The following is a 27,548-nucleotide window of genomic DNA, read 5'->3' as shown; positions in this document are numbered from 1 at the left end:
CAGTGTTTTCTCCTGGCCAGATTCCCACACCTGGTTTCACAAAATAATGATGCTGAAAGAACAATGGAAATGATCATACATTCCAGGCAGTATTTATTCTACAATCAGCACCATGGTAAAACACAACAGGAACTTGTTTGGGGCTTCTCTGAGCCCGAAGACCTGGATGTATTTGTTGAGTCGGCAACTCACATTTTCCAGAACTTGGGGCAGACTGTGTAACCTCTCTAAGCCTCTGCTTCTTCATCTGGAAAATGGTTGCGGCTTCTGCTTCCTTCAGCTATGGTGACCTAATAAGGACTTAAGTGGGACAAAGTTTGTGGAAACAATGGCTTTTGATTTGGCTCACACTGTGGTTTGATTTCAGTGGGGGAAGGGAGGCAGCAGTACACTGACCTAGTATTTCCTTTTGCTTTAAGAACTACATGTGCCTGTACCTGTTAGCTTGGAGTTTTGTGGGACTCCTAACAATGGAAGCAGGATGCCTCTGACTCTTTTGCCTATTCCTGGGATCCTTTTCCTCCTATTAGGCAGTCTCATCCAGCCTTGGTATGAGAGTTTGTGCCTAGTCTCGTTATATCTTGTTATGCTGTGTTTGGCTGATATCCTTGAGAAGCCTGCTCTTTTTTAAACAGAGAAGGAGTGGGTCTTGGGGAAAGAGAACAGAGTGGGTAAAGAACTAGAAGGAGTGGAGGGGAAAAACTGAAATTGGGATATATTGTATAAGAGAAGAATAAATAAAAAGAAAAAAGGGAGGAAACCTATGTGTGGTGTAGGTAAGGACTATTTGGACAAAGTTGGTGATTTACTTTTGTGTGTGCACAAATCCATTTGAAGAGACTATGGAAGTGTTGATTTTTCCCATCTCACTTTAGGAATTCAAGGAGTTGTGGAAGCCTATCAGAGCTGTCTTCCCAAACTCCAGCTTTACGGTCCCACCAACATTGCTCCCATCATTCAGAAGGTTGCCAAGTCAGCTTCAGAGGAGACCAACACCAAGGAGGCATCGGTAAGGAGAGGGACAGGTTACTTATACTGGGGACTTACCCTGACTCTTTTGGTCATGACACCTGTTATAGTCTGACAATCAATTCTAGTTTTTCTTTTGTTTTTAGATTATTTGCTTTTATTTGTATTTATTTTAATTAATTAATTAATTAATTGCATCTTGTGCTTCAGCTGTATTTGGAACAGTTGAATCTTGCTGGGTTCTGGTTGTACCATATTGTTCTTTCTTTTATTGATTATGATCTTACACTGGTGTACAGGCATCTGGATGTAGGACGACTGTAGGTTTAGGTGTTGATTCCTGATTTTGTCTTTATTGAATGGGTGTTTTATCCCTTGGTTTCTGTTTCCTCTCTGGTCTTCTGGCCCAAGAGGCCAAGGGTTGTGGTGACTGGTGAGTCTTCAGGCCCAGTAGGGTGTTTCCACTGGGGTTTTGGAGGCCTCTGGTCCCTAGATCCTGCCCAGCCTCCAGTAAAGCATTCTTCTTGAGACGCTGTAGACCAGAATATGGAGCCCAGCAGAGAAGGTACAGTCTAAGTTTGTTGGGCTGGCTTTAAGAAGTGTTAGTAGGAGTAGGTAGTGTCTTACCTGGGGTCCCTAGGACCAGTCTGGCCTCTGGTAAAGCTGCTGCTGCTGAGAACAAGGGGGAGGGGCCAAAGGATGTGCCCTGGAGTCAGGGTCTGGTGATGTAAGCAAGGGGGAGGGGCCAAAGGATGTGCCCTGTATCAGGGTCTCCAAAGTGCCCAGGCTCAGCTAGAAGGTAAGTCATTTACCTTTCTTCCCACTGATGTTAATTGTACCTGGGCCAATGGAGTCCACTGGAGTTGTGGGGAAGGGATGGCTGCTGAGGTTGATAAGGTGAGAGGGGTTGGGTAGTGGGGTGTGACTTGAGAGAGCAGAATCCAGGAGATGAGGGGAGGCAGGCAGGTTATCACTGGTGAAGACTTCCCCAGAGCAATGAAATTCCATGAGTTCTGATCCTAGTATTTCTAAATAGCTTAACTTCTCTACCTTCAATTTTTTCATCTAAGAAACAGTGGGTTAATAAGACCCAAATCTGCCAGGATGGAAAGTTCAGGGCAGACACAATGGCCTGCCCCTTTGCCTGAACACAGACACTCCGTAGTGGAAGCTGCTGTGGTCACCTTCTGTCCCAGGAAAGAAAACAAGTCCAAAACTGAGCTTCTTTTCCAATATACCCAGACTGCATAAATAAAGCAGTAGTTGAAGGGCTGGGGAAATGCTCAGAGTCAAATAGTGCTTGATATGTAACCACGAGAAAGTGAATTTGAACCCACAGCACCTAGACAGACATCCAGGCATGGCTGTGCACCTACAAACTCAGCATTCACTTGGGGTGGAGACATGCTGATATCTAGAGTTCTCTGGCCTCTGAGCCTCGCTGAAACCTTAAACTTCCAGGTCAGTGAGAGACTCTTTCAGGACAGTAAAGTGAGGGTGACAGGGGAAGGTGCCCAATATCCTCCTCTGACCTCCATCCACGTGTGTGTGCACATGAGTGCATGCACCCTCAAACTCCAGTGAAACACACACACGCACACACACACACACAGGTGATTCTACCTCATGGTGATGAAGAATAGTAATAGAAAATACCACAACAAACATTTGCTTCCATTGTTCTGTTTTGTATTTTAGGAAAGATACAAACTACAGCTCCAAAGCTGAGACAAAACTGGAGCCTGTCCTTTGACATTTTAGAAGTAAACATGTCACCCTTTCCTGCCTGTTATTTAATGGTGTCAGCCTGTTCCTATCTAGCTGTATGATGTTTTCCAAATGGAGCAAGCACTATAGCTGTCTGGAAGCTCTGTGTAACTTGAGCGTGGCTTCCTGGATGACACATTCGCATAAAGAAGATAGCCTTTTACCCTTATCCTGTAATAATTCCCCTGGTTGCTGCCTCTGTCCCTCCGTTCCCTTGGGTTCTGCGGACCGCGGACCACATTTCTACCAAGTGTCAGCCGCTACTTTTGTGTGCCGGAACACATCCTCCCTCCGTCCCTTGTGTAGACATTCCTGAAGTATCTCCCATTTAATCCAAAGCTGTGCCTCCTTGGCCCTACTCTGTCTGTTAGCATTTGTCCCTAGTGTTCTAACCCTGTGCAGCAAATTCCTTGTGAGCACCAGTGAACTAAAGTGAAGTTGATTTGAAGGTTAGCAGACCCATGAATGCTTGGGACTTGGTTCAGGAGTGAAAACGTAACTGTCACCCAGAGCCAAAACCCCTAGCCTATTTGAGATAGTAACCAAATCAATAGATAAGAACAAATGAATATGAAAGGAGACAGAGTTTTGGGGATTGGTGGAGGTAGCTTGGTTTCTTTTTGGAGGCGCCTTTGAGGGAAAACTTCTGCATTTTGAAATGTGGGTCATCAGGAAATGAACTGCTATGTTTTTTGAAACCAAAAAGGTTTTAGTTTAGGGCAGAAAGTTAAAGCAAGTGAAGGAACTTTGTGTACAGAAAGCACAAATAGCCTGTCCTTTTTTCTCAATGGGTTGGGTTATAACCTTTAGTTTCATATATAAGATATTATTTTTATTAGTAGAATTTTATCTCTATGCATATTTTTATGAAAATGCTGTAATATATGATATATATTTCAAAAATAATTTAAAGTAGTTAAGTGCGGACAATAAATAAAGCAAGATTGACCATATGCTGATAATTGTTGATGCCCAGTAGTGAACCCATAGATGTGGCCAGGCTATTTTGTTTTTACATTACATTCTTCTTAACAAAAAAGTTAAAGAAATCATCAAAATGTATATTGTCCCTGCTGCCATTATTCACTCTACAAGGAGGCCACCTGGCTATAGATATCTAACTGATACTGTTGTCATTTTCTCCCCCCCTCGTCCCTCATTGTCGCCTGTCCCGGACTCCCGACTCCCGCAGCAATACTTCATCCTGCTGATCCTGACAGACGGTGTCATCACCGACATGGCCGACACCCGGGAGGCCATCGTCCACGCCTCGCACCTCCCCATGTCAGTCATCATCGTGGGAGTGGGGAACGCTGACTTCAGTGACATGCAGATGCTGGACGGTGACGACGGAATTCTAAGGTCACCCAAGGGAGAGCCAGTCCTTCGAGACATCGTCCAGTTTGTGCCCTTCCGGAACTTCAAACACGTATGCATAGACATCATGGGGGCGTCCTCACATCTCTCGCGTGTCCACCAGTGTTGACAGTGGCCTGTCCTAAGCAGCATTAGCAGACCATGTCTAGGATGAACAAATCCTGTAGGAAGGATATACAGATCATAACTATTTGGGGAAAGGAGCATATACGGAATTAGAATTAGGAAGTCATGGTGGCTACAGTTGCCAACAGTTTGTAAATGTTTGTTTTCACTCAGGAATTTTAGGACCTATGGTTGCCTGAGGTTGTTATAGACAGTTGGGCAGTTGGCTCGGGGATAGATGAAAAAGGAGCAAGGATAAGCAGAAATTCTGTCCAAAGACTATGTGTTTGTTGTGTGCGGAATGATAGACCCTCTGTATAGTGAGCCGCATTGGCAAGTTAGTCTGCTCACTCAGGAGCAGTATGGTCAAGCTGATAATAATGGGTATTAGTGTAGTTTAGTGTGGTCAGTGAGGGGAGAAAATACTGGAATAGGCTTCTCAAAGCAGACTGGTTCATGATCAAGAACATACAAATGCATAATCTTTGAATCACATCTCTGCTAGACAGAAATCACCTGTATCCTCAGTTTGTACACTTGTGGGGCATTTAAAGCAGAGTTGTGTTTCCTAACTGGCTGGAGAAAGCCCTCTAGAGCAGTGGTTCTCAGCCTTCCTAAAGCTGTGACCCCCCCCCCCACCATAAAATTGTCTTTGCTACTTCATAACTGGAATTTTGCTACTGTTAGAAATTGTAATGTACACATCTGTGTTTCCCAATGGTCTTAGGCGAACCCTGTGAATGGGTTATTTGATCCCCCAAAGGGGTCATGACTTACAGGTTGAGAACCACCGCTCTAGATAATGCCCTAGTATGATGTTACAAACATTCTCATTATACTCTATCCAAAATTCCAATTTGGGGATAATTATCAAGTTCTTGGAGACAGAAGTACCTTGAAATTTCCACAAAACCCACCCTCAATGAAACCATGAGAACCAACATTAAGACTTTCTTGGGTTCATAACAGGCCCTTTCAAAGATGCCTAAACAGTGTCTAAGAAACCATGGAAGTACTGTAAGTGGCCACAGAGAATCTCCAGTATCCTTTAATTTGTATCCCTTGTAAACAATGTCCAACAACAGAGCCCAGCCCCAGCCCCTGCTATCCGCTACAGTCCTGGATTCTTCCCTGCTGCCATGGCCACCATTCCACAGGGAGGGTCTAGACATGAGCTCCTGACACGAAGTCTTCAGTGTCCTTTACAGTTTCTCCTCTGTCACCTGTCCCATGAGTGCACATATGTGTGTATCCCCTCTGGAAACATTCCTGTTGGCTTCTCCAGCAGTCCTTTCCCTGGGTGGGGCTTCATTGCTGTTGAGGTCACAGAGAGAGGCAGGTGTAGTGTCTTGTCATCCAATGTAGGCACTCTCCCACTGGATGCCTATTTGGAAAAGCCATTCTGCTCCAACGATGCTCACTCAAATGTGTTTCCACATTCTTCACAGCCATTTTCTGAGCTGTGTCCAAGCTCACCAAATGCAATTTGACCTCACCCCAGCCACACTAGTACCTGCAGTCTCGGCGACAGAGATATCCTCTTGTGCTCTCCAGGCATGGCTGTCTGCACCTCTGTCTTTCTGTGACAGGCTTTGCGGTGATCATTTAAATCAAGCATTCGCCACATAGCCTCAGCTGAACCCTAGAGTCCATGGCCTGCCCAACCTCTAAGGGAAGGGACTGTACACTCCAGGGCTCCCTGAATTTGTCCGTCATTATCCTGCAATGTGATCACTATTCCCCTTTTAAAGATGGCCACAGTGTAATTAAAATCATTAAGCAGGCAGGAAACCAATCCCCTGCTGCCAAGCTGAGTGCAGAGGGCATTTTCAAGTTGCAGCAACAGACGATCTCACCACAAGGTCTCTCGTCAGTGTTGTGAGGGAAAAGTAACTGCCCCGGCAGCCAGCCCGTCTTCTGCTTTCCCATGGAGAAGGTTTCTAAAGAAAAGTACCAAGGCTCCCCAAGCTCCCAAGTTGTCTGCTTATGGACAGCAAAGTGTGGCATCAGAAAGGCCCAGCATGGGCATGCTGGCTCAGTTTGCTGCAGCTGTGGTGTGTGATGCTCTCTGCTTCCTAATGCATCTGACGTAGAGGGAAGGCTATTCTTAAAGACTTGCCTTGCCTTCCATCACCCAGGCCAAATAAAAGTAGACGTACTGCCACCAAGTTGATCCATCAGCCGTCACACTTGCCATCATGGGACCCACGCAAGAGCAATGCCATCAAGCCATAAAAGGTGCTGGCCTATCCTGCGTCTCCTGCTGACCCTCAGATTCCCAAAGTATTCCCAGCACACCTGACACACTGCTTTCTCATTCAATGTGGCTCCCAGAGAAGCCTAATTAGGGCAGCAAGGGGATGAAAAAAAAGATAGACAGGCAGACATATGGAGACGTACGGGGGAGGGGGGCAGACTTGGTGCTCTGGCGGAAGTTGCAGCGTGCCAGAAGCAACGGAACAAAGAGATAGGTTTAGGTAGTCAAGGTGGGGGCAGCCTCTATAGGGTACAGACTTGGGCTGTACAAATGGTGTGGAGAGCTGTGATGGGCATTTTCTGTATGCACTATCAACATCCTCACTCATACCAGAGGACGGCTTTGCCATCCCTCGAAGTGAGCCTCACCTGGAGAAGGCTTTGCCATTCCCGTGGGACTGAGGCATTGAGATCCTTTACATAGCCATACCCATGTCAACAATGTACATGGGCTCAGGACTTCACACACTCGGGGCTCCTCTGCTATCCACACACTGGGACCCCTGTGAGCTAATGACGCAGGAGTCCAGGCTTTGGAAAAATTTTCTGGAGACGTGAATATTTAGGAGAAGGATATCAGAGGAAAATCCACATGCTAAGAAGCCCATGGGTGGATAAGGATTGCTAACAGTTGTGCCTGATGTGTGTGTGTTGTGTATGTATGAGGTATGTGTTTGTATGTGTGCATATGTTCATGTACACATAAGTAGGTATATGTCTATGGTGGCCAGGCATTGACATTAGGGGCCTTACTCTACCTCTTATATTTCTTCCCACCTTATTTTTGAGACAGAGTCTCTGATTAAACACAAGCTCCATGGCCTCGCTGACCAATGAACCCCAAGAACCTGTTTGTCTCCCTCCTACCTAACCACACCATACCATAGCCACGGCACTTCAATTGCAAGTGCACAGGAATATTTATACCCATCTGTTTACATGAGTGCTGGAGACGCAGATTCAGGTCCTCAAACTTTCATGGCAAGCACTTTAATGACTGAGCCATCTCCCCAGCTCTGTCCAACATTCTGACGTTGTAACAGGATATTGTGATCTACAGTTTATGTCTGAGAACCGTGCCATTGAATTCCAGGAAGAACTGTAAAGAAAAACATTCCCAACTTGAAGTCAGTTTGTTGTTTAGTTGGATCGCCTTTGACCCTGTCCTAACTACGTGCAGCCTAACTACTTATGGCCCACAGCTCACAGGTCTTACACCACTAAAATGACTTCATAGCAGAGACAGATTCACGGGGAAAGCCTTGCAGCTTAAGCTAGGCATTGGCAAAATAAAAAAAAAAAAGGAGGGTTGTTGAGAGGGACTGAAGGGGAACTGGAAACAAGGGACCTGTCCCATAAGAGAACTGTCCCAGCAGGGCAAGGACATGGTGTCCCTCATGCGTTCTGTGCTGTGTCTTTCCAGCCTCTCTAGGGTGACACCGGCAGAGCGCTGGGAACATTTTCACCTACCTTATCTTCATGGATTTCAAATTAGATTTCGAAAAGCATTTCATTATCCGAACTAATCTACTCAGAATTCAATAAGCCGTAAATAAAGGGAGGTTAGGAGCTGATATTTCAGACACGCCAGTAACCCATGCGTTGCCTCTCTTTTGCTGCTCCACATAGTAGCACGCGGTGCTAAAGTGCACAGGCTTCGAGCTACGTGGCTCTGAGCAAATTGTTTAACCTTTCAGTGACACAGACTTTCAGTCAAAGGCAAACGCCACAGAAGTATTGGGTGATAGAAAGTGGAGTTTCTGCACAATGCCTGTTCCGTGGAAGTGGTTAGTGTATACTGTCCATATTACCGTTATTACCAACTGAGGTTGTGGTTTGGCTTTTTCCCCTCTACTCTTGTTCCTATAACTGTGTGCATGCACCAGCACATATATGCAATGGCGGCGGGGGCGGGGTCTTAGGACTGGTGCTTTCTCATGCATCAGGACCACTAACCACATGTGGATATTTTCATTCAGATTCATTGAAATTGGGGCTGGAGAACTGCTCTATAAAGTGCTTGCCGTGCAGATGTTAGGGCCTGAATTCAATCTCAAGCAGCCATGTCCACGTATTCAGGGCAGACCGCATGGGACTGGGATTGGGTAACCTACTGGGAGGCTCATCCCTGGAGAAGACTGGCTGTCTTCTCAACAGTCATTGATTGTATGTAGATCTTCTTCTAGGGACAGGGCCTTCTGAGATCCCACCTATCCACATTGGCTTGTCAACTGGCGTTAGCCTGCAGCTCTTGTTTAGATGACCATATTGCTGAGATTTAAATAGTATAGCTCCCCTGTCATATATAAAAGACACTGTCTCAGCAGACCGTCTGGCCCACTCATTCTTAAAATCTTTCCAAACCCTCTTCCAAGACGGTCCCTTAGAGCTGGGTATAGGGGTTGTGTTGTAATTGCACCAGCTGAGGCTGGGCACCAACTACTCTTTGCGTTTTGACCAGTTATGACTTTCTGTAACTGAAGGCTGCGAGAAGGAATGTCTTTGATAAGGAGCATGCAAACTTATTCTTAGCTAACTAAATGTTGGGGATTGTGGCTCAGACAACTCCATTTCTGATTGATTCCATAGTGTGAAAAATCAACCCTTTATGGGATCCTTCAATGGTTCCTCCTGATGATAAAAGGGCTGTTACCAGGAATCACAGTCTCATTCAAGGGAAAAAGAAGGGGGAAATGGAGCCAACTAGGTCTGTCCCCTGGAAGCAGGAAGAAAGGAGTCCTAAAAAATTCATCTAGAAAATTTCCACTTATGTCTCACAGGGCAAAATTTGGTCATGTGGCCACTCCTACATGGACGGAAAGCTGGGAAATCAAGTCGGTTTTGGCCTTCTAAACTTTCTACCAGGGGAAAACTCGAGATGATTTTGTTTCTGACCACGTATACACAGACCACACCCTAAACCCAACCATTCATTTGTAAAGTAAGCGAGTGTCTACCGGCCAGATTTGGCACAAGCTGCAACACCTTCAGCCCACTAGGGTTCAAAACTCTGCGTGATGTGCCTGGATTTTTCAGATACCTTGCTTTTTCTCTCTGTTAGACAGAGTGGCTTGTTTCCTTTTAATTTTGTTTCTGAGATTGGCGCTTAGTGTTGCATGGTTCAGGAAAGAGCAGATCAGAAGAATGGTCCCCCAGCCCTTAGGGCAGTTCTCCTTCATTGAGAATCTCAAGTATTTGTTAACTCACCAACCTTCCAGTTCCTTCAGTGGCAACTATTGTGGCTCAGACTATTGAAGCTGCTTGCCTAGGGGTTGTGCAGTAGTAAAGGTCAGACCCAGGAGTCAGGTCCAGTTCTCTGCTGCAGAAGCAGCATTCTGCATACTACAGGGCATTCAAGCTAATTTTCCAACTAAATGACTACCAAATTCACTCCCTGTCCATGCCCAACACACACACACACACACACACACACACACACACACACACACACACACGGACTTTTCCTTCAACTCCGTCAGATGCCTGACTGTCTCTAGAATCATCGAATGCCACTCCCCTCTCCCTTCCCTGAACTTGAAATATACACCCAAGTTAAATATTGTTTCCTATTGGAGGTGTGCTGCCAAAGAGAGATATCTTGGAGGTGTGCTTCTAAGATAACTTTGCCTTACAGTGTTTGTACTTTCTACAACAGTGCACCTCAGACTTCAGTAGGAATCACCAGAGCATCATGTTAAAAATTCAGGTCCCCATTCAGGAGCTCTGGCTTCATTCTAAGCAGCTAACCTGATAGGAAGCATGGGCGTTTTGCGTTTTCTATCACTGGTGGGTAGCCTTTCCAGCTTGTTACCTTATAAGAAGCGTTCGGTTTCGCCATGGTGGGTCCCCTCACATGATTCCCACTGCTCCTGGCATAGTGAATGGAACGTGTTTAAAACTGAGTGAAAATGTAAAGAAAGCAAAATAAATAAATAAACAAACAAACAAACCTGCGGGAAAATCCATCTTCAGGTGTGAATTGGCGTCTGTGGACACAGAACGAGGATGGTGAGTGGACAGGTGGCTGTGTGACTGAGTGAATGAGACCCGCTGAGGAGAGCAGGGCTCCGATCTGTGAGGCAAAGTCTGCATCTGCTTCAAGTCACGGTCATTTCTTCTCCCCTGCAGGCGTCGCCAGCTGCCCTCGCAAAGAGTGTGTTGGCCGAAGTCCCAAATCAAGTCGTGGACTATTACAACGGTAAAGGGATTAAACCAAAGTGTTCATCGGAAGTGTATGAGTCTTCCCGGACACTGGCACCATGAACTCCACACTTTTACAGAGTTCTCAAGCACTGTTCGCTATTATTTACTACTTTTATTCCTGTACTTTAAAAGAAAATAATGATAATATACATTTAAAGATAGCACGTCTCGGTGATTTTTGACTAATTGATATTTTTTTTGCATGTGTAGCCCCAAGGCCTGATCTGTATTGTAAAAGACTTTTTACAATGAAATACAGTCGTAACATCCACTTTACAGCATGTTGCCTTGAAACAAAATGGTATACGTATCCATTTTTATACCGGTTTGTTGAAATTTTGCTAAATTTCTTATTATCTTTACACTGTAAAGCATTTTGAAACATTTCTTGAATGTTGATAGCCAAAACGTATTTGGCTTAATCTCCTATATGATGAGAGACTTTTCAAAATGGCAGATGCATGGACTGTATTTTGCATGTTTAAAATAATAATAAAAAATAATCTTACACTGGTTTTGCAGTTGTTATCTATAGCCCCTCCCTGCTGAGAATGGCCTCTCTACTAAATAAATTTATCTACCTAGAGGTAGCCTTTTTGAAGTGGAGCTGGGCCATTTTGCCCAGTACCCATGTTTACACACTACCATAGACACAAATTCCCTGAGAATCTTGTTCTAATGGAGCTTTTTAATGCCAGGCCTGAGGCTCTGCATGGCTCACAAGATCCTCGGTGATGCTCATGCATTCCTCACAAGGACTGGTGAGGTTCTGAACTCAAGGCTTTCACAATAGAGATCATCTCAACCAGGGCAGCTCCTCGCCTGCTTGCCAGCGGCACCTCTTCCCTGCCGGTAGCATACAGGGCCGGCCCATCCCAGAGGTGAGAGTAGAAAGCAGTGGGGCTGATTCCAGAAGCTTCACCCCTCACGTCAGTCTCAATGCTTTCCAGTCACACCTCGTCCTCCCCCCAGACCGAGGAGCGCTCCTTCTGGCTTGCTCCTGCTTGGCTAAAAGAGGAGCCACAGCCTGCTGCATGGATGGTTCCAGTGCCTAGAAATTATTTCCTGAGATTCTTCCTTGGATCTTGAATGGAATCTTGTCCATGCCAAATAGCAACGTGGCTCCCCGGATTTCTGTTCTACTCACTTGGTCTTTGAGCTCACTGTGGGGCCACCTTTTGGCCTCTTTAATCACTTCTGAGCACATCTCCATAAGTGGAAATGACTGTGTAGGGTCAGGGTGTTTTGTCCGAATCTACGGTAGTCTTGAACCAAAACAACGACTTGTTTTTGCTTTTCTGATCTTCTCTCGGAGAAATGGACAAATGTTTTATAAGCTTCAAAAAGCACAAAGTGAAACTTAGTTTTGGTCAGAAAGAATGGTGATGTGTATCCATAGCAAAAGAAATGTTTTGTTGGGGTAGGTTTAGGGGGAGGGCAGTAACAATTAATTAAGCAAATCAAATGTACAATTTCCAGAGCTATGATTATAGATCCTAATCTTGCAAATACATGTCAATCAAATGCATAACATTTTGGGAATGATGGTTAAAAAAATGTAAGACTGAAAAAAGTCATAAATGTTTAAATTGTATTGTTTTCTGAATAAATTGGGTACTTACAGAATTCTTTTTCTAAGAGTTGTGGTCTTGTTCCTCTTTTCAAAGCAAGCTCCTGCCAGTGAGGTGTATATTTCCCGTGTTTGAAGGGGCATCAGAGGAAGACTGGTGCTTCCATCACAGATTCAAAACTGAAATAGTTACATTCTGTATTATGGAAATACCTAATGACCATTTCTAACCCAAACCAGTGTATGAACATCTGTGTCTATGTGCCTGGCGTGTAGGAAGCACTCAGTAGTTGACATGTTTAGTCCATGCAGAGGTGAACAATAGAATGAGTGAATAAATAAATAGTTTTGTCAATGTGGCCTCTGATCCATCTCATACCCATGAGCACCATGGCATGAGGTACCATGCCATGCTCCAATATCTGCGGGATGTCTTCACTCGATGCAGACTCCGTGGGATTCCAAGTTGGTAAAGACAGAGTTCACTTTCCCTGACAAAACTTTTAGGTAATTTCTTTCCCTTTTCATAACTAGACTCAAGTTCAGCTCCAAAGAATAATACAACATCACCAAACAATCATTTAAGGATATCTTATCTCAGGTTGTTAGAACAAGATACCATAAACACAGTAGCTTAAAGAAGCAGAAAATTTTTTCTCATGGTTTTGGAGTTGAGGAAGTCTGATCAAGGTGCCAGCCATCTGGGCCCTCTCTTTCTAACTCACAGTTAAACATCTTCTTGCTTTATCTTCCATGATACAGAAAAAAGAATTCTCTGGTCATTCTTACAAGAACTCTAATCCTACCACAAGAACCCCATTCTCATTACCCAGACACATCCCAAAGTCTCTACCTGCCAATAGCATCGGAGAAGACATCAGATCTTCCATGTGAGAATTGTGGAGGGGCACAAACACCCATTCTACAACAAGAAGAGATTGTAGCAGACACTGTTCTAAGTCCTTGTACGATCTCATTCCATCCGTCCAGCATCCCCAGCTAGGCAGTACCAGGCTCTCTATGAAGAATGGAAATTGTATTTTCCTTCCTCCTGCCACCCATTTCCCAGGACAGGTTTTTGAGGATACACCTTCTAAATGAAGAACTCACAAGCAGACACTCTACAGAAAGTGAGACAGAGAAAACTCTTCCGGCCCTAGTGACAATTTGACTAAATCTTTTCTGCTGGTGGAATGAGTCTACAGAGGAGCCTGGGGAGCTGAGCCCTCCATCCCAGGAGCCAATTGTTGTTCTTTTTCATGAAAGTGCTCCAAAATCAGATACAAAAGCCTCACTATTGATGTCCCAACTCTCTTCTTAAATCTTGCTTGTTGGAGGCAGCATCTTTTTATTATGAACCGTTCCAGCAGACAAAAAGAAACAAGAGAATATACATAGATGTATGTATGATGTGGGCAAAATATGCACATAGTTTACACACATGCATTTATGTACTTGGGGATGGGGGATAAGAGGGTGCACACATCTGAAGAGTCATTATTTGACCCCCAAAGAAGCTTGGCATTGACAACATGTATGCAGCCAGAAAGGGCACACATTCGATACTTGAATGGACCTAATAATGTGTTTGGCATAGGTAAAGCTAGCCCCAGGATTCTGCCCTTGTTAGATAAGAAAGCCAATATTAATTAAAACAACGTTTTTGGGTCTTTTTTTAGCTCCAAGTGGAGCCCTCCCTTTTTAACTGTAATGAATTGGCTTCTGGTAGGTACATAGTTCTGACACCCAGAATGGAAGCTTTGGCTTTAAGGCAAATGCAGGATTTCCCTTGACAGTGTCAACCACACAGACAGAGTCAGAGGAGGACACCTAACAAGGAAATGCACTGCCAGCAAAGCCGGGGCAGCGTGGTGCCCACGTGATTTTCAGGATAACACGTCCTAACATACTTTCCCTTGACTGACAGGAAAGACACACTGATGAAAAATTTTTAATGAAACGAAATAGGTCAAAGGAAGAATGAATAAGAAATCAGGAATACAAGGTTTTGGGGGAAATTACCGTAAAATGGAGTGAAGCTGTCACCAGCTGGAAATGTCATTGGCTATCTATAACAAAGTCAGAATTGGAATAATGGATACTGTGAACCCTGAACCCAAACCCCCATCTCTAACCTCTCGGTAGTGTACTCACTCATTCATCTGTAATATATCTGCTATATCAACAGTAGAGCGTTAGGGAATCTGTAAGAAAGCGGGGACAGTGCTGGCCATGTGAGCAAGGGCCTGAGCTCAAACCCACAGAACCTACTGAAAGTCAGACATGGCAGTCTGTGTCTGTAATCGCCTCCCTTGTACTGTGAGGTGGGAGGCAGAGACGGGAGAATTCTGGGAGCTCACAGGCTTGGCTATCTTGCTGTACAATAACAAGCAATGGGAGATTTTGTCTCGGAGTGGACGAAAAAGATGGACACCCAAAGTTATCTTCCAACATTGTGTGGACACACCTGCATTCACAGATAGAAACATGGGAGACACACATGGAGATTTAATTTATAAAAAGAAATAAAACAGACCATTGGTCCAAATTTGGAAATATCTCTCTCGTCTGAGGACATCATCTTCCTTTCATAGGCTCCGCACACTGTGAAGTGGGGTTCAGTAGGTCCGCAGGATATTGCCAGCTCTCCCCACCCTCTACCCACTAAGGATATCATATAGATCAGATACATTCGTGGATGCTTCCAGGAGCTGAACCAGCCCTGTGAGCAATGCAGAACCTCGAGAGCAGAGGGTAAGAATGGGGGGTGAGGGGAAAGCAAACAGAAATATGGACCCAGTGCAGAACTATGGACCCAGTGCAGAAATATGGACCCAGTGCAAAAAAATGGACCCAGTGCAGAAATATGGACCCAGTGCAGATTGTCTTCAGGATAACTGAAAACCCTGCTGTTCTGCACGAAACCCTTTAATATTACATATTAAAACACTTGCCAGTTTACCAGTTTTTCAAGGCAGTGCAGGAGCCTAACTGTGCCAGTCAAAAGAAAAACAACCACATTTAAGTTGGCTCTGGAAAACGAATTTGGCACCATATCTGGCCCCCTCCTCATCCCATCTCACAATTCTTGAGGTCATGCTCTTCTTTGAGTTTGTTCTGTGATATTTGTTGTATTAGAAGTTTGAAACTAGAAGTCAAACATGGTGGTACCCAATTATAATCCCAGCAGTCAAGACACAGACCCACAAAGTCCAAGGGTTATAGGCTATCTAGCACATTTGAGGCCAATCTGAATTAAATGAGACCCTGTCTCAAAAAAAGATTACTGAACATGTAATAGGTAGCAACAGTCAGCTCATTATATGTTATCATCTACAAATGTTTAAAGGATTGGAAAGATGCTCAGTGGTTAAAGAGCTAGCAAGTGTCACATAAGTTTGAGGATCAGAGTTCAGATTCCCAGAAGCAATATCAGGGGCAGGTGACTATGGAAGCCCACCTTTAAATCTACCCTCTGAAAGTGGAAATGGGGGATTCCCATAGCAACCTGGCTAATGAGACCAGTCATATTGGGTTTGGTTGAGAAACTCTGCCTGAAAGAATAAGGTGAAAGAGCTATCAGGAGGGATTCCTAGCCAGGCAGTGGTGGTGCATGCCTGTAGTCCCAACACTCAGGAGGCAAAATCAGGCAGATCTTTGTGAATCTGAGGCCAGTGAGGTCTACAGAGTGAGTTCCAGGATAGCCAAAATCACACAGAGAAACCCTATCTCAAAAACAGTGATTCCTATCACTCACCAATGATTTCCACTGGTATGCTCACACACATGTGCGATGTGTGAGTATCCCCCAAACACATGCCCACATGTGCATGCACACACCACATACATGCACACATAAAAATGAATAAAACAAATAAAAATTATATTTTTATTTAAACTATTTTCAAAAATAGAACAATACCGATAGTCTTCTAATTTTGCAAATCTTCAGTGTCCTTCTCTTGTCTTACCATTTTTTCTTTTATTTTTATAAGCACATACTAGTGGAACATATTCATCTTGTGCAGTGTGATGTTTCAGTACATTGTAGGATGACTAAGTCATGGCAATGAGCGTATCCATCACTTTGAATGTTTATTCTATACTGGAGTAGTGTTCAGTCAAAAATATTAAATTCTGTCCTTTGAGGCAAGAAAGGTGAATTTGGAGGATGTTATGTCAATTGACACATGCCAGACAGAGAAAGACAAATGTTACATGACCTCACTGACCGTAGAATCTTAGAAGTAAAGAGTAGAAAGTGCTTACCGAAGCTGGGGATGGCAGAAAGGTGGGGGTGTAGGTTAGTCCGCACGGGGAGCAATGCTCCAGCTGGAGTACGACCCTGAAAATCGCAAACCACCCGTTTCTATTGCTGTGATTGAACACCATGACCAAAAGTGACTTGGGGTAGAAAGGCTTTATTCCAGACTATACCTCTCAAGTCACACTCTCACTGAGAGAAGTTGGCATAGAGACTACTGGCAGGAACTGAAGCCGAGGCCACGGAGAAGCGCTGCTTTCCGGCTTGCCCAGCCTGGTTTCCTATACAATGCAGGACCATCTGACTGGGGGTGGCACTGCCCCCAGGCCTTCTTTATCGATCATTAACCAAGAAATGCCCTCAAAGTCTTGTCTACAGGCCAGAATGATGGAGGCAATTTCCTAATTGATGTCCCTATTTTTAACTTTTGATTTTAATCATTCATTTTATTTTTCCATCTCATTCAAAGTCAAGCCATGGTAATGTTTGTAAATGCAGAACACAGAATCAGCAATGAAACCTGCCTGGCCCTTGCCAATAGCGTCTTTGCTTACAGTGGATTTTGCAATGCTGTGCATTGGTCATTGAGAACATATTTGTTCACTCGGGTGTATTAGTCTCGATGTTTAACACAGTTGATTGAACAACAACAAAGCATCACGTGATCTATTGCTGTGTAATATCGCCGGATCTCATCAAAAAGTATTGAGAATCTGTCAAAGTGTGGCAGCAGATTCAATTTTTTTAAAATCCTAATCTTTGCTAGAAAGCTCAAATGTTATCATTGGCAATAAACCCTGTCAGATGTTCTTCTTGGAGTGGCAGGCTCACTTCACTTAACTTCAAGAAAAATGTCTCCAAACATTCGTGTCTGAATAGCGGTGTCTGTCAATCACTTTTTAATGTTTTTGGAAGAACGATGCTCCGTGGGGGGAAAGCCACTATCCCACTGCAAACATGAAGACAGGCTTACTCTTTCTGTGTGTGGGGGGGGGGGGCTGATTTTAAATGGAAATGAAGTGGAAGCCCTTCATGAATGTCTTGTGATTTGTCGCCAAGTGCATTAAAGGACATGGACTTGGAAAGATCAAAATGTAATGAAACTGCTGGGTGACAAATGTTTTCCTGGGGAGATGCTACACTCATCAGCTCACCCCAGATACGACGCTCGTGGGAGACCAAAGTTCCATTCCTCCGAGGTCCAACTTGGTGGGCCATTGAGTTTTATTGGGGTTCCTTACAGGAGCATAGGGGAGGGGTTCCTTATAGGAGCAGAAATGACTCACAGACAGTTGCATTACCAAGGCCTACCCCAGCATGACTTGACAGCTCACAAACGCTGGGAACCTGGAGCACACCACACAGCCTGCAGACAGCACACAAACTGAAGGGTGTTCTCTCCAAGTGACTATGGCAGCTCTTGGATGTGAGCCCCGCCTACCCCTTGAGGGTAAGTGTCACAGTCAGCAGGGGAACGATCCACAGGAGGTAAGAAGGAAATTTAGTACTGACTGACTTAGTTGGACTGGTTCAAACTTCTGGACATGACACCAGATAATTTAATTTAGATATATTTAATTTAGATATATTTAAATACAATATAATTTTGGAAAAAGGTTTCCTAGTAACAATCATCGATCCCATTTGCACAATAAAGCTTAAGGAGTGATTACACTGGAACTCTTTCACAAAGTGCATGCGGCCATTTGAAAATGGGTTCTATAGTGTAAGGGCCTAGGATCTGGTGTGGTCTCTGACCAAGAGCGTATAGAGGTCAACAGGCTATAAAGTACACGTGACATCCCCTAAGAATGGGTGCTATTGACTGAGAAACAAATATAAAGGTCTAGGGAGGGAGAGTCTGGGATAAATCATTCGGGGATTTGGGTGATGTCTAGCCCTACGGCAAAGGTCTCCGGAACATTAACGACACCCATTCTCAGAATTCTGGGTAAAAGACAGGTGTGCAGTTCCTACACTGAGGAGACAGCCTGGTGTGATTGACATTCCTGGTTTCTCCTGTGTTTATCTGTGAGCTCTTGTGCCTTCTACACCTGGGTGTGTGCCCCACCTACCTTATGGGTATGTGGGACTGTCATTTCCTTAATAAACCCCCAGTTAGCAACCCCTCCTGAAATTCTTGCCTGCAGAGCAAGTCGAGATCCTGGCCACACCTGAGTGAAGTGCCTGAGCAACCCCCCTCAGGTGGTCAATGATAAGACCAAGTTGCACTTGTCTTGCTGCCTGTAACAGAGCGGGCAGCAGAGCTTCCCTGAAAACCTGAGGTGAATAAAGGAAATTATGTTTCGTCAACACATAAACCTAAAGCTGGACACTGTGCCTATCGGGAAGAATTGCAGGTCATCATATGCACTGCTAATACATCCTGTGAGGAAAACAAAAACTTCATGAAACTTTTCCAAAAATCTTGTATTATCTGATAACACGCATCTATCCCCCAAATTCTAGTCTCCTATCTTTGTCAGCGTCAAAATGCATATAAATGTTATTTTGTAAAAAATATTTGTATGCACATGAGTGTTTTGCTTGCATATAGGTAAGTGTATCTTGCGCATGCCTGAGGACCACATAATTCAGAAGAGGGTGTTGGATCCCCAGAAATCGAAACTACTTAGGGTTGGTCGTGAGTCAGTATGTGGGTGCTGGGAGTCGAACCTCCATCCCCTGAAGAAACAAGTGCTTTTGCCTGCAGAGCTATCGCTCCAGCCCTCTAAGTGTGCTTTGCAGAGCAAGTTTTGTTAGTTCCTGCCTCCATGGCCAGCCTGCCTGGACCACCAAGGTGGTTATATCATCAACTGTCACCAAATGCCTTTCCACCCTCAGTTATGTGACCTGAGCACTTTAAGAGTGCCTGTCAGTCACAGTCCCCTCTCTTGCCTCTCTTGCTTCTTCTTATTCCTCTGTTGCTGGTTCTCACTATCTGTCTATCTGTTCTGTTTGCCTCTTCTCTGCCCCCACTTGGAGAGGGTCTTTTACTCTTCCACTCTCCTCCTTCCCTTTCCCCTTCCCCCACCCCAATAAACCTCTTGTACTAAGTCTATTGTGTGTGCTGTGTTCTCTTAGGGGCATAGCCTGGCAGTGCCCTCCAAAGGTACCCACTTCACTGAGTTTGTATACTTTCAAGTTTAAAGGTTGTGATACAGGGGAAATCAAGATCCCCTTTTGGAATTCTTAGCCTCATTAATTAAAGAATGTAAGCATGGGCATATACTGAAACTCAAGGACAATTTTATTAGAATTTAAAGCAATACCCCAGGGCAGACCAACTGTAAAACTCCACAGCCCCCTGGAGGAAAAGAAGGAGAGAAGCAGGAACACCACACCATTTTATGCTGGAGTGGCGGTCAGACACACAGACACAGTAGTTTAATTAAGGCACTAGTTATTCTGTCTGCCTAGTTAGCATGGTGAGTCCTTCCTTGGCCAAATGAATGACCTGGCCCAGATGGAATTTAGGTTTCCACTTAGGCCTGGGATTCTAATCTGTTGACCAGGAGACTTTTACTCAACTATTCTTAAGCCTTCTGTGTTTAAGGAGATCATCACACAAAATTGTTGAAATGTGTAACTGTATCCCACACCCTTTCTTTGGTGGTGATGCAGGTTTGGGGTCCTTAGAATGGGGAACATACCTCACCCAGGTAGACTGAGATTTTCTGAGTGTATCCTGCAGAGATAAATGTGTGGTGCTCTAAGGTTTATTTTAGTTTTACTTGTGTATATATGTCTGTATAAACATATACCATGTGGGTGGGGTGGTGTCCTCGGAGGCCACCTGGAGTTGCGACCTGCCTGCCTAATGTGGATGCTGAGAACTGAACTCAGGTGCTCTGAAAAGGCAGCACACGTGCTTGCCCTCTAAGCCATCTCTCCAGCCCCCTTTAAGTGGTTTGTGACTTTAAAACTCCAGTGTAAATTCATAGACAATCATGAACCTACAGTCTGACTCAGCTAGTTGATAATCTGAGACCAGAACTGGGTGCTGAAACTGCAACCTTCCTGAAGGAAAAAAAAAGACAAAAAACAAAAACAAAAAACCTTTTTCTGAAAAGGAGATATGATTTCAAGTTCTGGAATCTTGCCTGGAATTTGTGACATGAGGGAGAAGGATTTAAAAAATACATGTGCAGGTTTCATCTGGCATGCAATGTCCTCTGTGTATTATATATGCACTTATATTCATTGGCCTTGGCTTCTGTGAAGCTGACAAACAGAACTGAATTGGAAGGGCTCCCTTTAGGATGGCCAGACACCAGCCCCCTCATCATCACTCCCATCTAGATGATCAGGATAAGGTTTCCAAAAGAGAAATTTATTTCCCTGGTGATTCAAAGACTTAGTAATTTCAAAAGAAAGATATTTTCTTCCCTCTTATGCATTGAATGTACCCCCTCCCCCAAATAATGTAAAAATGCTGGAAAGAACTTCTTGCATATTAACAACACAAAGGTAAACCCCTGGCAACGCCAGCATCCCCTGGGATCTCAATCCTCCCATCATGGAAAGCAATCAGAATGCCAAATGTCAAACACAGGTGAACTGGAGTGTGGAATATTAAAAACATGTATGCCCACAGGGACTGAATTAGGTTGAGAAAATAATTTCATAATCTCTCAGATTAGTTTATAATTAATTTACAATTTAATATGAAGCCAATGAATTGAAAGTGACTAAAAATATCATTGAGCAGAGCAGCAGCTCTGCGGGTCTCTTTGTTTAATCTTCGAATCAACGTGAGCTAAGCTGAGCGAGTTCTCCAGATTCGAGTTCATTTTCACAAGTGCATTGATTCATCCTAGAAAACTGAACAGCAAGCTGGCCTGACCTTCCGAAAGAAGAGAATCATTATGGTTACCAGTGAGAGCTTTGAGGTCAGGCAGACCCCTCCTCCAGCTAGCTAGCATTATCCACTCTGATCGCAGGTTCCTCTTCTGGAAAATGGAGACATATAGAAGGGCATTATAAATCATCAATTGTAACAGAATGGTCCATCAGCATTGTTACAAGGATTAGCACTGGAGACCATTGAGGATGGCTCTCTCTCTCTCTCTCTCTCTCTCTCTCTCTCTCTCTCTCTCTCTCTCTCTCTACATTGGACCCCACCTCGTGGTTCCCTGGAGAGATGGCTCAGCAGTTAAGAGAACTTGTTCTTGTGGCGGACTTAGGTTCAATTCCCAACATCAGCGTGATGGCTTACAAGCATCCATAACTCCAGTTCCAGGGGATCCGGTGTCTTCTTCTGGTCTCCTTGGGCTCAGACATGTGGGTGTACACATACATGCAGGCAAAAGACTCAGACAAATAAATTTTAAAGAGGAGTTTGTGTTTCCCAGGTGCAGCCTCCTTCCTGTTGAGTGTGACTTAAGTCCACTGTTGACTGCCACCTACGTGTGAGTGGCACTTCTTGTACCATTTCCCATATACTACCTTGCTGGTAGTTCCCACTGGCTCGTAGGTGTTGCAGCTGACTAGAACTATTTAACTGCTTCCTACCTTGAAGGCTCGTATAGTATTTTCTGGAACCATGAAAGTTAAACTTTCATGGTTTTCAAGGCAGATCTAACTTAAACCATCAGAGTCCTGTGTCGTAAGTGGGTAGTATCTTCAGCAATGCGGGCCCAGGCTCAACCCTGAGAGGTAACTAAGGGCTGCATAATAACCTATATTGCCTGGGGAGTAACTTGGACTACCTTGAGAAACCACTTGAAAGGAGGGTTCTTGCGGAAAAGGAGGCAAAAAGGTTGTAAGGTCACCAACTGTCAGAGATACATGAGTATCGTGGGGGCTAATGATGGCGGGGGGAGAAAGAGGCTTAGAGGGTTTATAGCTTGCCTGGTTAACTACAATTGCTTTGTTTTGCTAGGTACTGAACCCAGGGCTGGTTGCAGGCTAAGCAAGCATGCAAGTTCTGAGCTACCACCCCCATCCAAGCTAAGCAAGCTTGTAACCTTTGAGATACCACCCCGACCCTGAGAGCCAAGTTTTACTGAGAGGCGATGGTTTAAGACCTCGAGTCTTCTCACTATCAAATGAGGGTGCAGCCATGGAAGGGCATGGCAAATGTTAGGAGAGGAGAGGACTCAATAGCCAGGGTTATCAGTCACAAGAGCACTCATGCAGGAGACAGAGCCACAGCTGAGGGAAAATTGGAGGGGAGCCATGAGCAAGGAGGGCCATCAGATGGAAGGAACTGTCAAGCTAAATGACCTATGTGTTAAATTCTTATTTAGCATAGCTATTTTCACTACAGAGATACTGCCAGGACTTCAGTAGGCTATAGAAAAGAGATTAGATGAAGCCCAGTAATTTCAGATGGAGACTGCCTGTTCTATTTGGAGGCCATTTATGTAATAGTGACCAGCAACTCCAGGAACTTAGGTGTTATATTCATTGGCTTCAGTGGGATGGAAGCTTTGTGCAGTGGAGACAATGAAATTCTCACGTTAAAAAGCCATTTTGTTATAAAGTGAGTGTGAAAGTCAGGCCCCATGATGCTACATGGCTAATAAAACTGCAAAGGCATTTCTGTCTGGGCATAAAAGATTATTTTAAGCATCATCTCCCAGCTCCTCCGTTACTAAGGGAATCCTGTCTCAGCTCAGCGGTGCAGATGGGCAAGTTGCCATGACGATGTTTCTGGGCCTGATTGGAGTCTAAATGCCACAGATGGAGAAAACACGGTCACCACATGACTCCTGAGCAGCCTGGCAGCCGTCTTCCCATCCTTTGTAGTTCACTCTCTCCCCTCTGGACAAATCTCAGCTGCCAGAAGGGCATGCAGAGACCACAGGAAACAGCCCTGAGGTCAGCAGCCCGCCCTGCCCTGATAGATTCCCTTTGGTTCTAGTCTTAGATGCTCATGCTGGCCCACTGTCATGTCCTCCCACCCTTTGGACCAACAATCTCTTTTGTTCTTGCCTTTGTCTCTCTAAATGGAAGAGGTACTAGATCTATATCTAGAAACTTCTCTGGAGCCAAGAAAAATATGGAACAGGTCATATTGTCTCTCTTGTAAGCCATCTGGGCCTAGTTTGAAAGTTTTCACTGGACCACTCTGCCATGGCAGTCAGCCACCAATCGGTCCCTACAACCTAAAAACCAATCCTACTTATTGCCGGGACATATGGTGTCTGTGTCTCTGAAGATGCTCATAATGTCTTCCAGCCCACACTCTTGTTATAGTGTACCTTTGCCATGTCCCCACTGAGAGTGACCATTCCCCTTGAATATGAAACAGCGTGTGGTGGCAGTGAAGTCACACCACGTGTCTCAAGTGGCTAGGTCAAGTTGGATTACACAGTCTATGCGTGTTCACTTGTAAGGCTTGCTCTTAGAAGCCACCCACCACACTGTGAGGAAGCACAAGCAGAACAGACATGGGTTTCAGCCTCAAAGGCAGCATCTACGCATCTATCACCGTGTAAGGAGTAACTAAGCCTGAAATGTGGTTTCGCCCCCGCCCCATTGATATTAGCCCATGTCTTTGTTCCAGCCAACACCTGAGAAACTGCAGAAGAAACAAACTATCCTTTGTATCCTTTCTACAATCCTAGCAAAGAGAATCCATTCGAATAATACAAAAGTGGTTGTTTTGTGACCAAAGGCATGGGTTGGTTTATTGTTTGGCAGGAATTGTGTTCCTTTTAGTTATAATATCCTTTCTCTACTCCTAGGCAACCTCCTCTTCCCGCAAGGAACAATTCACTCGTGTTATCTCTTCTATGAGAATCTTTTTCAAGTAGTCTGTATGTTTTTACTTGGAAATGAACATTTCGACTGTTTGTGTCCCCCATCTTCCCTGCTATCAGCTCCTCTTATGCTGATGATTGTTTCCCCAATGTTTCAGAGCAGAAGCTAAGTGGCAAAGCTGCAATCATTTTTTTTTTAGGTGTGTGGGAAAGTTACCTATTCTTTGGGTACCATGCATTTACAAATAGAAACAGTGATCACTGGCCTGGCATCAGGATGGAGACAAGCCAGATGGCCTCGACAGAAGGCATGTGGCCCTTGGTATGTGGTTTTCTGATGCTAACATTTTTATAACAATAAAAAATTAAGGAAATGCACATTGGCATAATTACATTATATCACAACCACACTAAAAACAACAGAAGGGGACAAGATTCTGGGAAACTTTTAAAAATATGTATAACATGTTTTTAGAACCACACTGGTGGCAGCTTCCTCTTGCTGTTCTTCTCATCCTTTCTTTGTCCTCCTCTACCCTCATCTTTTGTGCCTTCCTCCTCCTGTTCCGCTTCCATTCCATTTCCTCTTATTTGCACCCTTCTTCACCTCTTTCTTTTTCTTTCTTCAAATAAAATATATTTCCATTTGATAGTTCTTTGAAACTGTAAAGTCTGGGGTCTGATCTAGTAAAAATAAAAATTGTATCCTGAAGGCATTCTAGAGAAGCTGCAAATGTGATTTGATCTTGTTGGTGAATATTTAAAAGAAGTTCATTTTCTTGGTGAATGAGCATCTGGGGATTTTACACTATGGCTTCTTAGGCCATCAATGGAATTCCCAAGTCCAAAATTTCTTAAAGTGCATTTTGTCTACTCCACTACCAGTGAAATGACCCATCTTCCTAACCTCTCTAACAATTTGTAAATCTTCTAATTCTTGACAATATAGGAAAAATAGGACATAGTCTAGGATAATTCAATTAAAGAGCTAAATTAATTTATTAAAGGTTTTAAATGTCAAGTATAGGGCATATTATTAAATAATGCATAAATATCCACTAAAATATAATTGCCTGATAATGAAAATGTTACTATCCTGAAATAAGTCATCCACACAAAACACATCACAAATACTGTTAAAATTTCATGGCAGAACCAAATGGTCAGAACACACAGGAACAGTCAGCACATCTAGTGAAGCTGTGCCTTGAAACTACTCCTGTGGTGGTCCTCATATCTGGATATGGATGTAGTAATTCAGAATTGGAAATATATTAACTCTTACTTTAATAACCACAAAGCTTCTTTTTCATCAGCCCTTGTCTGAATTAGTGGGGTAAGAACTTCAGAAGTGTCATAATAAAAAGAGACTGGGCAGGTTTTCTCTGCTCCAGTGAAGAAAATGAAGGAAAGTGGCCTAGGGTCCTGGCATGTAGGCAGTTTCTGAGGAATAGCAGCACAAGTTATGGGAAGCTTAAAATCAATGCCTGCATTCCCTAAGGAAATCTATGCTGAGTCTCTTGGGACCTGGGACTGTCGCTTAGAAGCACTCAGCAGTGACTAAACAAAGAATAATGACAACTCCTAATCCCAGGTGTCAATTGGGACAGTAAATGATGGTTTTCCTTCGACTCACTTCAGCAGCGGTGCCTGCCGGCAGCTTCATCCACACAACAATTCCATTCAGAATCAGGTAGAACTTGGCACTCAAAACAAAGTTTAATATGGATTCTCCCTCATCCTGGACCATTGGGTGTGATACACTTACTCATTTTCCTCTCTAAGAGAAGTTCTAGGGCAAGGATGACAACACAGATGCTACAGAGAAACAAATAAAGTGTCTTGGAAAACATCCCTATGGTGACACTGCCACAATTTAGACCTTGGCTTTACAACTTACTAGCTGAACAACATTATTTAAGTTATGCAGTCTCTCCTTGCCTACATTTGGAATAATGACAGTATCATATGAGGTCATTGTAAAGATTCAGTGGGGGAAAATATACTGAGAGAATGAAAATAAATCCTTTTACCACCCATCCTGTTGTGTTTACAACAGAACACCAACGTTGGGTATTTCTAAAGGCTGCTAAAAAACTCATCAATCATTCTTAATGCCCAAATTGGCTTTCCTGTCTCCAGATTAACGACTTAGGAGCCTAATTGCTGAACCGTCTTTAATTTTTCATAGCATTCATTTTCAAATAAGTTCATTTCCTTGAAAGTACCTTTAAAATGCCCAGTGTAAACCTAAATCTTATAATAAGCATCTCCTTGTTGTTGCATCAAGCTAATTAAACTTAACTTCCTATGAGTTCATTATACGCTTGGTTATCATTGACTGATGAACAGATGCAATACCGAGCACATGCTACTGTACACTACAGGCATGCAAAACACTAGAATTGGTGATAGTAGGGAGCTTTTCTTATTCTCATACATAGTATATGTCAGGACTCAAAGAAAATGCCTCTCTTAAGTATCTGTGAAGCCAAGGAGCTAGGATAAAGAGATGCAGTATTTTCTCTAAGGATCAACACATTACTGAGACATGGCCAACAACAGTGCTGATTGGGATGAAAGAACAAGTAAGGATTTCAAGACTGACTACAAGTTCAAGCAGTAGTTAGGTCCTTCCCTGAACCTTTTAAGCCAGGCTACCCAGATCTTTAACAAGAAAGAAAAAAAAAAGGAAGGAATGAAGGAAGGGAGGGAGAGAGAGAGGAAGGAAGAAGACGCTGAAAGGACAAACTGATATTTATGCCTTCCCAAAAACACTCATCTGATCATCTGACCGAGAAAGACACTTTTGAAGTGGGAAAATGAATGTACTGTGCATTCTGGGGCGTAGAAGACACAGAAACTCTCGGTAGCTGTGTCACAAGCACTCTGAAACTTTGTGATAATACCATTTTCTGCAGCAATCACACCTGATCTCAAATCCACGAACGACCTCTCTGGATGTTTCAAGCTCAAGATCTTTCACGAGTCAAAGAACTGCCTAGAACTATGTATGCCCAGCCCTGAAAGTCGTACACCATTGTATGGTTTTGGTCCCATTCTATTGTTAACACACTCCAGACTTAATTCAGTGTTAACTCTATCCATCTATTGTTGGCATGAAAATAAAATTTAAGTCTGTGTCCCCTCGTTTATAATATAGAAATAACTCCTCTTCGGGACTGTTCTTAGGATTATCCAATATAAAACTGCCAAAGTGCTGCTTAGCACTGTGAGTTGTCCCGTCCCACAGTGGGGACTTTTGGAGGTGAATTCTCTTTCCTTAGCTTCCTAAAAAAGTTTGATCCTTTCTTGCTTCGCTCTCTAA

The 27,548-nt window shown here is 43.8% G+C and overlaps 1 protein-coding gene across 4 annotated transcripts in view; it reads left to right on the top strand.

The window, feature by feature from the left end:
* Positions 1–12,315, top strand: part of Cpne4 (copine 4) — a 457,031-nt gene extending 444,716 nt beyond the window's left edge. For all 4 annotated transcript variants that reach the window (XM_075964808.1, XM_075964810.1, XM_075964809.1 and 1 more), the window contains 3 exons: positions 876–1,009; positions 3,929–4,165; positions 10,603–12,315. In XM_075964808.1, coding sequence (XP_075820923.1) covers positions 876–1,009; positions 3,929–4,165; positions 10,603–10,737 — 506 coding nt within the window. In that variant the 3' untranslated portion in view covers positions 10,738–12,315. The remainder of the gene's footprint in view (positions 1–875; positions 1,010–3,928; positions 4,166–10,602) is intronic.
* Positions 12,316–27,548: the final 15,233 nt, after the last annotated feature.

Source organism: Microtus pennsylvanicus, chromosome 3 (assembly GCF_037038515.1).
Source record: "Microtus pennsylvanicus isolate mMicPen1 chromosome 3, mMicPen1.hap1, whole genome shotgun sequence".
NCBI lineage: Eukaryota > Metazoa > Chordata > Mammalia > Rodentia > Cricetidae > Microtus > Microtus pennsylvanicus.
Note: the sequence above shows the minus strand (reverse complement) of the source record. Positions and strands in the feature narration are given on the sequence as shown.